Here is a 12,637-nt window from a genome sequence, read left to right as displayed (position 1 = left end):
AATGACATCTGTCATTTGGTTGGACTTTTTGTAGCTCTTCGAAGCATTCGGGAATCTGCTCGTATTCACTCAGGGCATTCTTTGTGAAGAATTCTGTGGACTCTGCTTTAAGGAAACTTCTGTGTAAATGAGCAGAATTTGAGTGGTGAGTGGGCTAATAATTGTGTAAAGGAGTTTGAAGAACTAGGAACAAAATGTACGCATCAACCCTTTCTCCTACGGCTAATGATTACCTGCTGGCACCGCAACAGATTCTGGAGCAGTATAGACTCTGGAGAAAAGGAAGTTATCCTTCCAATTGTTTTGTATTCGTGTTGTTAACATGGGCAGAAACAAAATATTCTCGGCCACTATCCGTGCCTTGGGCATCAAAGAAATTCTGAATGTTTATTTGCGGACTGAATTTATACTCGGGACAGACACAGACCGTGAAGAGGGGGTGAATGCCAAAAGACCGGCCTTGTTTAACTTCACAGGTTTATATGCAGGTGCCTTCAGTGCAGAGCATTAATTTAACATGTAGTAAGTTAAGACTGAAGGAATTTTGCAACTCGCTGTTAATCATGTCTTCAGTTACAGATAATTCTAATAGGGATAAAGAGTTTTTGATGGAACAAGGGTGTTTTTTTTGGGGGGCGGTGTAATTTCGAGGGAAGAATGGGCCGGGGGGGGGGGGGGTAAGAGCACGCATTTACAAGGAAATTAAGCTGTCTAAGGTTTTTAAGTGATGTGCCTGGTGTGGATGGGATTCGGCATGGTGAGAGAAGAAATATTTGTGAAGGGAGACTTTTGGATGAGGTGGTGCAGTAGTTCTAACTCAGAGTGAGGGAGAATCTGATTGGTTTTGTCCATGATGCACATGAACTAATGATTCAAAATAAACACCTTGTAGATGGGGATTATAGGTGGCTTAATGTGGGCAGAGAGGTGAAGAGATCTAGAGGAGGGGTGTGTTCCAAGAGTGGTAAGAAGACCTCTCTCCTCTGTGGTATGTGTTGACGTTCCAGATTTATTGTAAGCCATTGTGGCTAGATTTAGAAAGATCTTATTCTATCAAAAATGTTCCATAGTTTTTGTATTTAAAGAGGATTTCTTAGGCCAGAGATGTTAATTGCATCAGACATGATGCTGAAGAAGGTGTTAATTAATGGAGGAGATTTCGGTAAGTGATTGGTTTCTAGATGTTTTGTGAATGGATAAAGTAGTATGGTTAAACATCTGAGGAAAAATAAGTTTGTCGGATAGGAGTACTGAGCATAGGCCATCATACTTGCCACCATGAGCATACGTCATTGTGCTTGGAGCAACAGAGCAAATAAATAAAACTTTGAATGAGTGCGTGTGCATGGTGGTTGATGCAGGTATTGATGTGAAGTAGAGGGGTGTAATTATCGAAGATGAGCCATCACCCCATGTCCGGATTCACTTTGTTGAAGCTTTATGGGGCAGAAAAACACCTTTTGGCAGTAGTCCCAGAGTGGAAGAAACCGTAATGTCGTGAATGTTCTTACTTAAGAGAGATTGGCGAAAGCTTTTATGTGTTTTTGTGGGTGTTTACTGTATAACCATGTGATAGCTCTTCTGCGAGTGAGCAAAGGTTGGGGACTGAGTGCTCTTCGAGTGCGAGACTGAGTAAGATTGTGGTTAGTGCAGCTGTGGCATGACAATGCAGTAGGAGCTTTGGGATTGCCAAAGAGGCTGTGTACTACTTTGATCCCAGGAGCCTCTTGATATAAATATTCAGTAAAAACAGACCACAATGTTATTCCTTTTCTGGAATTTCCAAACCTTAAAATGCACGTACTGTTATGAAATTGTATATTTGTAGAACTGTCCAACGTCAAATCTGTACATTTGTAGTTATGATTAAGGCACACTCAGCTGTTTATTTAGTTTGTGTGAGTATTTTTTGAAGAGTAAAACTTCCCTGCTCTACATGGCTAGAAATCTAGTGTGCTAAAATGGTTTTGACACCCAGGTACCACATTTTCTCCAGCCTTAACGACACGGAAATGCAAATGAGGTTTAGTAACTATTGTGGCTAATACTTACAAAGCTACGATTTTAGCAACATTTTCTTGCAGGTTCCTTGATGTGTTTGCTTTCCTCTGTGTAAACAGTCATGTAAACCTCCATATGACACCTAAGCTGAACATAGAACATATGAAGCGAGCCTTGTGTGTCCTAGTCGAGCTCCGCAAACCACGCTCAAGTAACATACTATCTATCAGTCCCTCAGAATACAAGAAATCTGTGACCCCCAGTCATACATGCTTGCTTCCTTACTCAGTAGTGGGCCAATAATCGATCATTGCAAGTCTGGGGTGATGAAATGCCAACAGCTGCAGTCCTGAAAAAAGAGACTGTTTGATGCCTCTGGAGCAAGGGATGAAGTCCTCCATGAACGATCACCAGTCCCTTCGCAGCCCGCTCCCTTGTGGCTTGGCCCAAATGTGTGTTTACAAATCACCAACAGTAGGGACTGCTGGCCCACAGCAGTCGAGTTAAAATGAAGAACAGTAAATGCCACATCTTAAGCTAGTAATCCGCTGTAGGCATTGATCATCTTCTCCCCTTTCTAGGGCGGATCCGTGTCCACGGCATCGGTGGGGGACACAAGCAGCGCTACCGCATGATCGACTTTCAGCGGCTGAACTACGAGCCTGGGAAGGAGAACGTCCCTTTCGAGGAGAAGGTCATCCAGGTGCGCTACGACCCTTGCAGGTGAGACTGAACTCTGTGTCGTGTGCACAGACTCCAGCTGTGTGGTACTCTGGCTCTCTCTGGAGGGATGGGTAGCTGTCTGCATGGTCCCCAGGCCACCCATGCAGGGTTTCCAGCTCTTTTGTGAGTGAGATTGAATCTGCAGTGCACATTTAGCACTTTGAAGACCTTGGAACACTAGGAACTTTTCTTGGGGTCCTAGGCAGTCAGTGATTGTGTGTGTTACTGTAGTTTCCCACTGGGTTACCCAGGGCCACAAGACTGTCTGCTCCAATTGGACAGCCAGGTTTCTGTTTTTATACACTTGATGTTCCTAGAGCAGTGAGTGTAGCCAGTGAAGGGTTTATTTAGGGGTCTCCTTTGAAGTCCTACAGTATCCCAGTGGTGGGATTTACTGGCTTCACCGGGATTGCACGGTCTCTGGTCCAGTTCTCTTTAACTTGAACGCTTCGGAAACATCGAGAGAGCCAGCAGAGCAGTGCAGCATTCTCTGGTACCCCCCCTTTTCTTGAGCCAGCAGAGCAGTGCAGCATTCTCTGGTACCCCCCCTTTTCTTGAGCCAGCAGAGCAGTGCAGCATTCTCTGGTACTCCCCTTTTCTTGAGCCAGCAGAGCAGTGCAGAATTCTTTAGTACTCCTTTTCTTCGAGAGAGTTCCAGCATCTAAAAGTAGCTTTGAGTGGAATACCTGGGGTTTTCTTGCACACTCCTGGTGGCATCCTAGGAGATGAAGGGTTTAGAAAAATTCAGATTCAGTATGACTCGGTAATTAAAAATGGCATGACCTTTCTCAGTCATTAACCCTTTCACTGCCGTATTGATAAATATTATGAAAGGATGTCCCGATCGTATCTGGGCGTCGGTGAATTCCATAATGAGGGCCCCAGTGTGAACTTCTGGGCTGCCTCATTAATATACGCACTTCACTAGTAATTATCAAGGAAAGAATAAACGTCAGACCAAGGTCTAGCACATCCAGTCCATATGTACTATAAATTCAAATGGTGGTGCCGTCCCTTCCCACACCCGCCCGTCCAAGGGTGTCAGTAGTAGCCAAATTCACTAGAGAGAATAGAAGGTGCACTCGTTACGAAGTCAGTACACAAACGTAAGAGATTGTTCCCGAATCGCTTCTTTTTATTCAATAAATCTTTTTAAAACTGGCACACAGCCAACGCGTTTCGTTCCCGATTGTTGCCAGAGGGAACTTCGTCAGGGCTCCTATATATTCTGCTCCATCGAATAACAAAAAGGATGTAAATATTTTAAAAATTGTACCCAATGGGGCAAAGATTAGCCTCAATCACGGTATAGTTTGCGAAGTTTCTCGCACGTCCGAATAATAATGGAACCCAGTGGGGCAAGAGGTTAACCACAATTATGGTATGGTAGGCGAAATTTCACGCAATTCCAGCTAATAAGTGTAAGATCTTCCTATGCAGTAATGTACAACTGTAAGTAGTGTCCAGAACATATTTCATCAACGAGCTGTGAATTAACGGAGTTGCGCTGTATAAGCTACTCAGCCCGAGTTCTTACTGCTGGTTATCAAGCCACACTACTAAGATACTTTTTCTACATCAGCTTATGCAGCGTAACTCCGTAAATTCACAGCTTGTTGATGAAATAATACATATATCTTCTGTACCAGAATTGTACTAATTATTGTGGTAATTTCAGAAGGTAATCTGGAAAATAAAAATTAGAAAAACCCAAAGCATTTGTCATCGTGCATCCCTACTACCCATAATAAATTAGGCTAATCCTCATTGAGCCCTGCTCATATAGGTTATTGGCCTCTATGGTATTGTATCGGTTGAATGATTAGTAATCTCCCAACTGTTTATGTGGAAACCTGTAACTGTCCCCACAGAACTCTGAAAGAAAGCTTTGATGTGTCTAATATGATATTGGCACTCTGACACGTGCCCTTCGAACAGCCAGTGTCCGTGTTTGCCCTCCCAAATGCCCAGATGTCTTTATATCCTTCTCCCCAATCATTCTCTATAGACTGGGGGTCGGGGTAGGGTGACCAACTGGCATGGGTGCAAATTCAGGACAGTGAGTGTAAAAATTCAGGCCAAAGGGTCAATATTCAGGACAAAAATTCAGGACAGGAGGTCAAAATTCAGGACAAAAGGTAAGTTTTACGGACACATCAGAGGAGGTTGCACAATAGTATATAAGTAAGTAAATAGACAACCACGTAAGTACCATTGAAAATAAATAAGTTTATATTAGGTTGAGACAATTGTGCACTTCATGGTTTTTCAGTATGTGCGAACCTTTAGGCAAATGTGCAGGTCTTTTTGTGGTAACAAAACCGCCCCCACCCCACCTTTCCAGCTCCCAGACAAAACTCCTGATGCCCGGTCCGGCCAGTCTGGCCTTGCTACCACCCTCCAATGGCGCCCTTCATCTTCACATAGACCCTCTCTCATGTGTATTTCATTTCTTCTATAGTGCTACTCATCCCAAGTATGTGGGGCAGAGTGTTGGAGTGCGTTACAACACACGCACATTATATAGAGACAATCACTCATATAAATGTGAAAGTCAATATATAGGAAATGTACTTAAGATACTGGGGCTTACAATGTGTAATCATACTTTCAGCCATCATTCAGTCTTTCACCATTCATTCTGTCCTTCCATCTGTGTGCCCATCCATGTCCATATTTAACCATTTACAAACCTATCCTTCCATCATTTCACTCATCCATCCACCCTTTTAGTCATCCATCCATTATCCATCCATTCACCCTACCCAGCCGTACACTCATCCATCCACTCTTCCACCCATCCATCCATTCACTCACTCATCCATCCAGCCATTTACCTATTCAGCCAGCCTATCACTTACTCATTCATCCACCCAGTCAGACACCCTTCCACCCGTTCAGTCATCCATTTACCCATCCTCCCTTTCTCTCTCAATTCCCCTTTCACTTAGCTAGCCATCCACCCACCCATCCACTCATGAATCCATCCATATCACTCCTCCATCCTTTCACTCATCCATCCTTTCTCTCATCCATCCACCCTTTCACGCCTTCATTCATCTATCCATCCTTTTGTCCATCTACCCGCCCTTTCACTCTCATCCAGCCTTACATCCACCCTTTCACTCATCCATCCATCCATTCACCCTTGCACTTATCAATTCATCAATCTGCCCTTTCACGTATCAATTCATCAATCCATCATTTCACCCATCCATCCATCCCTTCACTTACTCACTCACCTATTCACATTAATTTTGAGCTGAGCCTTTGTCTCCAGAGTTGCAGACAGAAGAGACCCATCAAGAACTCTACCCTTGCTGTAGTTCCTAAAGCAAGGGGTGGGGTGGGGCAGGGTTCACTGTGCCCCTGCACGTAGGCAATCTGAAAAAGTGGAAGGCATGAGTCATGCATGATGCACAGTGCCTGGACGTGGGGCGACTGTGACATGGTGATGTTTCCAGAGCTTTAAGTGGGATGAAAAAACTAGAATTCTCTCCGAAACGGATTTTGATGTAATTAACGGCGTGGCTTAAAACACATCAGCTAAAAATCTGTGCTTAGTATAATGTGCCGCCCGACTGGTATTTTTGTTGCTTCTGTCATTGCCTCCAGATATATAATACAACAAGTAACGTTATACCTATAACAAGTAACGTTACACCTACAACAAGCCAGAACTATTGGCTTTGTCAATGGTTGTTAGTTGCATAAAATAACAAGCATTGGCCTAGCCAATAGGTCTCGCTTTTGGGACGTTATAAGTGTTTAGTTATGCAAATGTTGCATGGCTAAACACTTATAAGGTCCCAAAGGCGAGACCTATTGGCTATGCCAATGCTTGTTTCAGTCTATTGTGAAGATGTATGCGGTCAGGGGTTTAAGTGGGGGCTTCGAAACAGGTCTCTATTGGGCTCTGTTTTGTGCCCTGGCGCAGGCGGTCCGTTTTTTTTCTGGACTGCAGTGACAGCAGGCACATCGATGAGCGCGTGCTCACTTGTGGAGAAGTTAGGGCATGGCGTCATGCCAGGTGAGCGTTGTAGAGGACGGGAAACCCTTTAAAGGGAGTCATTTTCTCTCTGGATTTCCCTTCTCTTTTTGAAACGCAGGAGCAGCAGCATTGCCGTGTTACCAGGGCTTTAAGTGGGAAGCATTTTCAATATTCTATATAACAAGCCATAGTTGCTGCTTATTTATCTTATGCAACTAACAACCATTGATAAAGCCAATAGTCCTGACTAGTAGGTCTGATGTTAGTTGTTGTATGACCTATCCGGATGCAATGACAGAAGCAGCAAAATACAAGTGGGCGGAACACTAAGCTGAGCACAGATTTTTAGCTCACGTGTTTTTAAGCCATGCCCTTAATTACATTGGCCACGCCCCTTTGAAACCCCCCCCCCCCCCCCCCCCCCCGTTTTTTTCAACCCACTTAAAGCCCTGTATGCGGTCATTATCTTTTCTGCAGCTTAATGTCTGGAGGAGAGTAGGTAGGGGGAAATTTCATCTGAAAGCAAAACCCAGAAGAACGGGTACAGTTGCTTTACGACATTGCTACTTGGCAAAAGATCAACCAGTCGTGTGTGTCTTAGTCAATGAAATTGGCCAAAAGTCCTGTGCATATTGCAGAAAAAGCACAAACCTGACAAAAACACTCAAAAGGACATTCTGCCCAGTTACAGTTGTGGCTATCGAACCCGGCTCCCCAGCTTCGAGGTCGCTCGCTCTAGGCATTGGGACAACCCAAATACACGCACCATACATGCAAAGGTGAATCAAAAAAATTAGCAAAACGCCCCGTCAAAGGACTTTTAGTGCCCAGTTTATATTGATGTAAAAAACCCGCCCCTTTCCGTTCACAGGCCCCGCTAGCGATATAGCTGAGTCGGTTAAAGAAGAGATGGTGATCACGTGATCTAATCCAAGCGAGCATTAACCGACTCATTCTTCCTGATAACACCTGTTTAAGCATCCTCGTGCGCAGCCTATAGGCATCTAAGCATGTCCTCGTGCACAAGTCCCTAGCGCAGAGAAACCCCACAGCCAGGAACTGACATCTCAGGTTAAGTGGACATCCTGCAAAACGGTGCCAGGCAGCAGACTGCCGCCACCCCACCCTGGGTCTGAGGGGGCGTGTTTGTATGTGTGTGGCGGGGGAGGGGGGCATTCTCGCCACGCCAACAAAAGCAACTAGTATGAAGGCAAGAAGGATTAACTCGGAAAGTATTTTGACCCCGAACTCTGCTTTCATATTTGACTTAATTTCATTCCCACTGCCCCAAAAAATCGAATGAAATGCAGATCATACAACAAGGCAAATAAATGAGTGACCGTTAGCAACCGCCTATATTGTGTGGTGACTGGGTGGTAGATGGTCGTTTACTAACGTTAATCGAATGAAGTGTCTTCCCAGACATATCTAATATGTACCACAAAAAATGCAACAATAAGCAACCACTGTAAGATGATTTCGGACCGAAAGCAGCATGTATACTTGCAAAATACTTTTATTACTTCAAATTAAATCAAACCCAAAAAACTAATTTAATTTCAAAATATACAGCGCTCGTCTCCGAGGAAGATGTGCTAAAGTGGTAAAAATGTCATCGATAGACCGGGACATCAGAGTCCTAATCCCGATTTCCGCACGCCATGTGTGATCCTAGGCACATACTTTTTTTTTTTTCGGTTTGCCGTATATGTGCACGTAGGCATTTGGGACCTACTGTTGTGCCCTAGTTAACAGTGTGCTGCCTTGCAGCACACTGCTCAATGTCAGTCTTATTTATGAGTCTACATGCTACGCACTGAGGCGCAAAAGCAGGCTGGCTGGGGAGTGGTGTGCGATGTGCGCGCACCATGACGAGAGAGGAAAGCCATATGGCGCCTCTGCTCGTCATTGTGCACGTAACCACACGCCCGTCGCCGGTGCACGCGCCAGTGGGCTGAAGCGCTTCCCCAAAAGTGGATTGCATGGCGGCACGATGCACGTGCTTGTGCGCGTGCTCGCCATGCAATCCACTTTTGGGAGCCCCTTACTAGAGTCTCGCATAGCGATTGCTACGCAATAGCTAGGCAAGACCTAAAAAAGCATAATATTGAAAATGCGTCTGTTCTAAAAGGACAGACTCTGAAAGAACTACAACCCTTTCCTTTGAACTTCTTTCACCGCCTTCCTTTGGTTAACTGGATTCTCACCTAGCAGCAGATTGGGCGTTTTTGCACTTCCATGAGACAGAATGCCCTGCCCTGGACCAAGGCTGGAGGAGGCCACCGCATGCTGTGCCAGCCCAGACTGACCCATTGTCATTCTGTATGTGGCAATCAGCCCCACACAGAATGACAATGGGCAGGATGGGGCTGCTCTTGTGCTCAGAGGAGTGCGAAGCGGCCACATCAGGAGCGGAGGCCTTTCGCAGGGGAACAGCTCTGTTCCCTGAAAGGTCCAAAATTATGGACACAAGGCGCGCGTAAAAGGGATCCCCACGGACAATGGACGTGAGGTTCCATTTACGGACGGTTGGTCACCCTAGGTCGGGGAGGCTTGTGTGTAGCCTTTCGAATCTGCATTGTAAAGCTTGAACAATGCCCCTGTTTGAGACCCGCACGACAAGCCAGCGCAGCCGGTGGCCTTGTAGTGTTCCTCCCTACACACAGCTCTCCTTGCAGTAGAGTAAAAGATTCTTCTCCACAGCTAGTCTTTTAATTTGTTTAGCGCGACAAATGCCACTCTGCTGCTAAAGTGACGTGGCGCTCTCATACACTGCTAGCATCACCTTTGTGTTTTGTAGGCCGTAGGCCTTGTACATACACTCTCTAAAGATTTGGTGCCTTTCATGTTCGACATGCAGTCAGGCCTAGATTCTATCTAACATGCACATACGGTCAGGAAAGCCCTGCCACGCGCATCACTGCTAGATAACTAAGGCATGGTTTTCAAATCCCTTTAAACATGGAGTCTGTTTCTTTGCACTTTCCAAGGGTGCCAGTTTCGATAACTTTTTCATCCTGTCATTAGCAGTCAGCCTCCTTCCCTGAGAGCTGGAAGCACGCAGAAATCAACGCCCTTCTGAAAAAACCCACTGCTGACCCCAAAGACCTCAAGAACTTCCGCCCCATCTCTCTTCTTCCCTTCCCGGCCAAAGTCATCAAGAAGACAGTCAATAAACAGCTGACTGCATTCCTCGAGGCAAACAACTCGCTCGACCCGTCCCAGTCCGGATTTCGAGCCAACCACAGCACCGAGACTGCCCTCATCGCAGCCACCGACGACATCAGGACCCTGATGGACAACGGAGAAACAACCGCTCTCATCCTCCTCGACCTCTCGGCAGCCTTTGACACCGTATGCCATCAAACCTGAACGACCCGCCTCTTCAACACTGGGATCCAAGGAAAGGCCCTGGACTGGATCACCTCGTTCCTCTCCGACAGAACCCAGAGAGTCTGCCTTTTCCCCCCCCCCCCCCCCCCCTTCCGCTCAGCAGCCACCGAGATCATCTGCGGCGTACCCCAAGGCTCCTTGCCCAACCCTCTTCAATATCTGCATGAGCCCCCTCGCCGCCATCGCACGCAAACACAACATCAACATCATCTCCTACGCCGACAACACCCAGCTGATACTCTTCCTAACCAAAGACCCAGCCACCGCCAAAACCAACCTCCAGGAAGGAATGAAAGACGTCGCAGAATGGATGAAGATCAGTCGCCTGAAGCTGAACTCAGACAAGACAGAGGTCCTCATCCTCGGGCAATCCCCATCCGCCTGGAACGAGTCCTGGTGGCCCACAGCGCTGGGCTCCACGCCGAAAACCTCGGACCACGCACGCAACCTGGGATTCATTTTGGACTCCTCCCTCACGATGGCCAAGCAAGTCAACGCAGTCTCGTCCTCTTGCTTCAACATCCTGCGCATGCTCCGTAAAATCTTCCGATGGATCCCCACCGAAACCAGAAAGACCGTCACCCAGGCCCTCGTCACCAGCCGACTGGACTACGGTAACGCCCAATACGCAGGAACTACAGCCAAACTCCAGAAACGACTCCTGCGCATACAGATCGCCTCCGCACGTATCCTCGACATCCCTCGCCACATATCTACCCATCTGAGAAACCTGCACGGGCTCCCCGTCAGCAAGAGGATCACATTCAGACTCCTCACCCACGCACACAAAGCGCTCCATGACATGGGCCCCGAATACCTCAACAGCCACCTCTCGTTCTACACTCCCACCCACCAGCCTCGCCACCGTCCCACGGATTCGCATAACCACTGCAGGAGGAAGATCATTCTCCTACCTGGCTGTCAAGACATGGAACTCCCTCCCCCCGCACACCTACGACTGACCCAGGACCATCTTGCCTTCAGGAAACACCTCAAGACCTGGTTATGCGAGCTATCCAGGTCCTTAAACTCTAAGAAGTCAGGAGCCATGCGTGTAAATGTAGGGACTGAGGGTCCGGGTGGAGAACCTGACCTCTGTTCCTTGACAGCATTGTGGGCGTCGGGCGAAGACGGATCGGCTGGTCCTGTGATAGCAATAGGAGCTCCTGAAACCAGTATTGGCGTGGCCATCTGGGTGCAATCAAGATGAGACGACAGCCCTCCAACTTCATCTTGCGTATGACCCTCGGTATCAGGGGTATCGGGGGTATCGGGGGGGGGGAAAGCGTAAGCACAAATCCCTGACCATCGCATGGACAGGGCATTCCCCCTTGAGCCCTGTTGAGGGTATCTGCTGGCATAGAAGCGGCATGTCTTGTTCTCCTTCGTGGCGAACAAATCCAGCGGTGGTGTTCCCCATGCTCTGAATATTCTGAGCACCTGAGCTTGCTCTAGCTCCCATTCGTGGCAAACTGACTGGGATCTGCTGAGCGTGTCCGCTAATGTATTGCAGAGACCTCTGACATGTTCTGCTCTGAGGGTTATGTTGTGGAGTGTGACCCATTCCCACAACTCCTGAGCTTCCGTGGACAAAGTTGCTGATCTTGTTTGTTCACGTAGAACATGCTGGTGGTATTGTCGGTTCGAATCAGAACCGAAGAACCTGCAATCCTTGGAAGGAAAGCTTGCAGAGACAGGAAAATTGCTCGCAATTCCAGACTGTTGATGTGTTTGTTTTTGTACTCTGGAGACCACTTCCCCTGTATCTGTAACTCTTGGAGATGACCTCCCCATCCTTCCATGGAAGCATCGGTAGTGAGGACAAAGTCTGGAATCTTCTGAATGAAAGTAAGCCCTTCTGATAAGTTGGGAATATGGGACCACCAACGTAGAGCGCTCTTCATGCCTGAAGTGACTCTGATGATGTCGTCGAAGGAGCCCATCACCTGCTGCCACTGAAGGTGTAACTCCTCCTGCAAGGGTTGCATGCGGAGCCGCGCCAGAGGAACGAGGTGTATTGCAGAGGAGCACATCCCTAGGAGCGACGCGAACATCCGGACAGAAACTGACTTTCTTTTGGAAATTCGGATTGCTAAGTTTTGAAGACGAACCTGCCGTTCGTGAGACAAGAATGCCTTGCAGCGGGCGGTATCTAACAGCGCGCCCAGAAAAGGAAGGATCTGCCTTGGTTGTAATTGAGATTTGCTCCTGTTGATCGTAAGCCCCAGAGAATGGAACAGACGAAGAGATGTTGTCACGGCAGTCTTGACTGATCTTTCCGAAGGACCCTTTATTAGCCAGTCGTCTAAATACGGAAAGACTTGGATTCCTTGGGAGCGCAACACTGCTGCCACTGGAGCTAGGCACTTCGTAAAGATCCTTGGGGCAGATTTTAACCCAAACGGGAGCACCTTTAAGTGGTAATGGGCGCCATACACTGTGAAGCGAAGATATTTGCGATGCTTCGGATGTATTGGGATGTGAAAGTAAGCGTCTTCCATATCTAAGGAAGCTAGAAAATCTCCCTCG

The 12,637-nt window shown here is 47.2% G+C and overlaps 1 protein-coding gene across 2 annotated transcripts in view; it reads left to right on the top strand.

Moving 5' to 3' along the window:
* The window catches only part of MRPL2 (mitochondrial ribosomal protein L2), a 112,599-nt gene that overhangs the window by 59,357 nt on the left and 40,605 nt on the right, over window positions 1-12,637 (top strand). For both annotated transcript variants that reach the window (XM_085610144.1, XM_085610145.1), the window contains exon 4: window positions 2,583-2,724. In XM_085610144.1, coding sequence (XP_085466270.1) covers window positions 2,583-2,724 — 142 coding nt within the window. The remainder of the gene's footprint in view (window positions 1-2,582; window positions 2,725-12,637) is intronic.

This window comes from Triturus cristatus, chromosome 6 (genome assembly GCF_964204655.1).
Source record: "Triturus cristatus chromosome 6, aTriCri1.1, whole genome shotgun sequence".
In the NCBI taxonomy this organism is placed as follows: Eukaryota; Metazoa; Chordata; class Amphibia; order Caudata; family Salamandridae; genus Triturus; species Triturus cristatus.
This window is presented reverse-complemented; position numbering and strand designations above follow the sequence as displayed.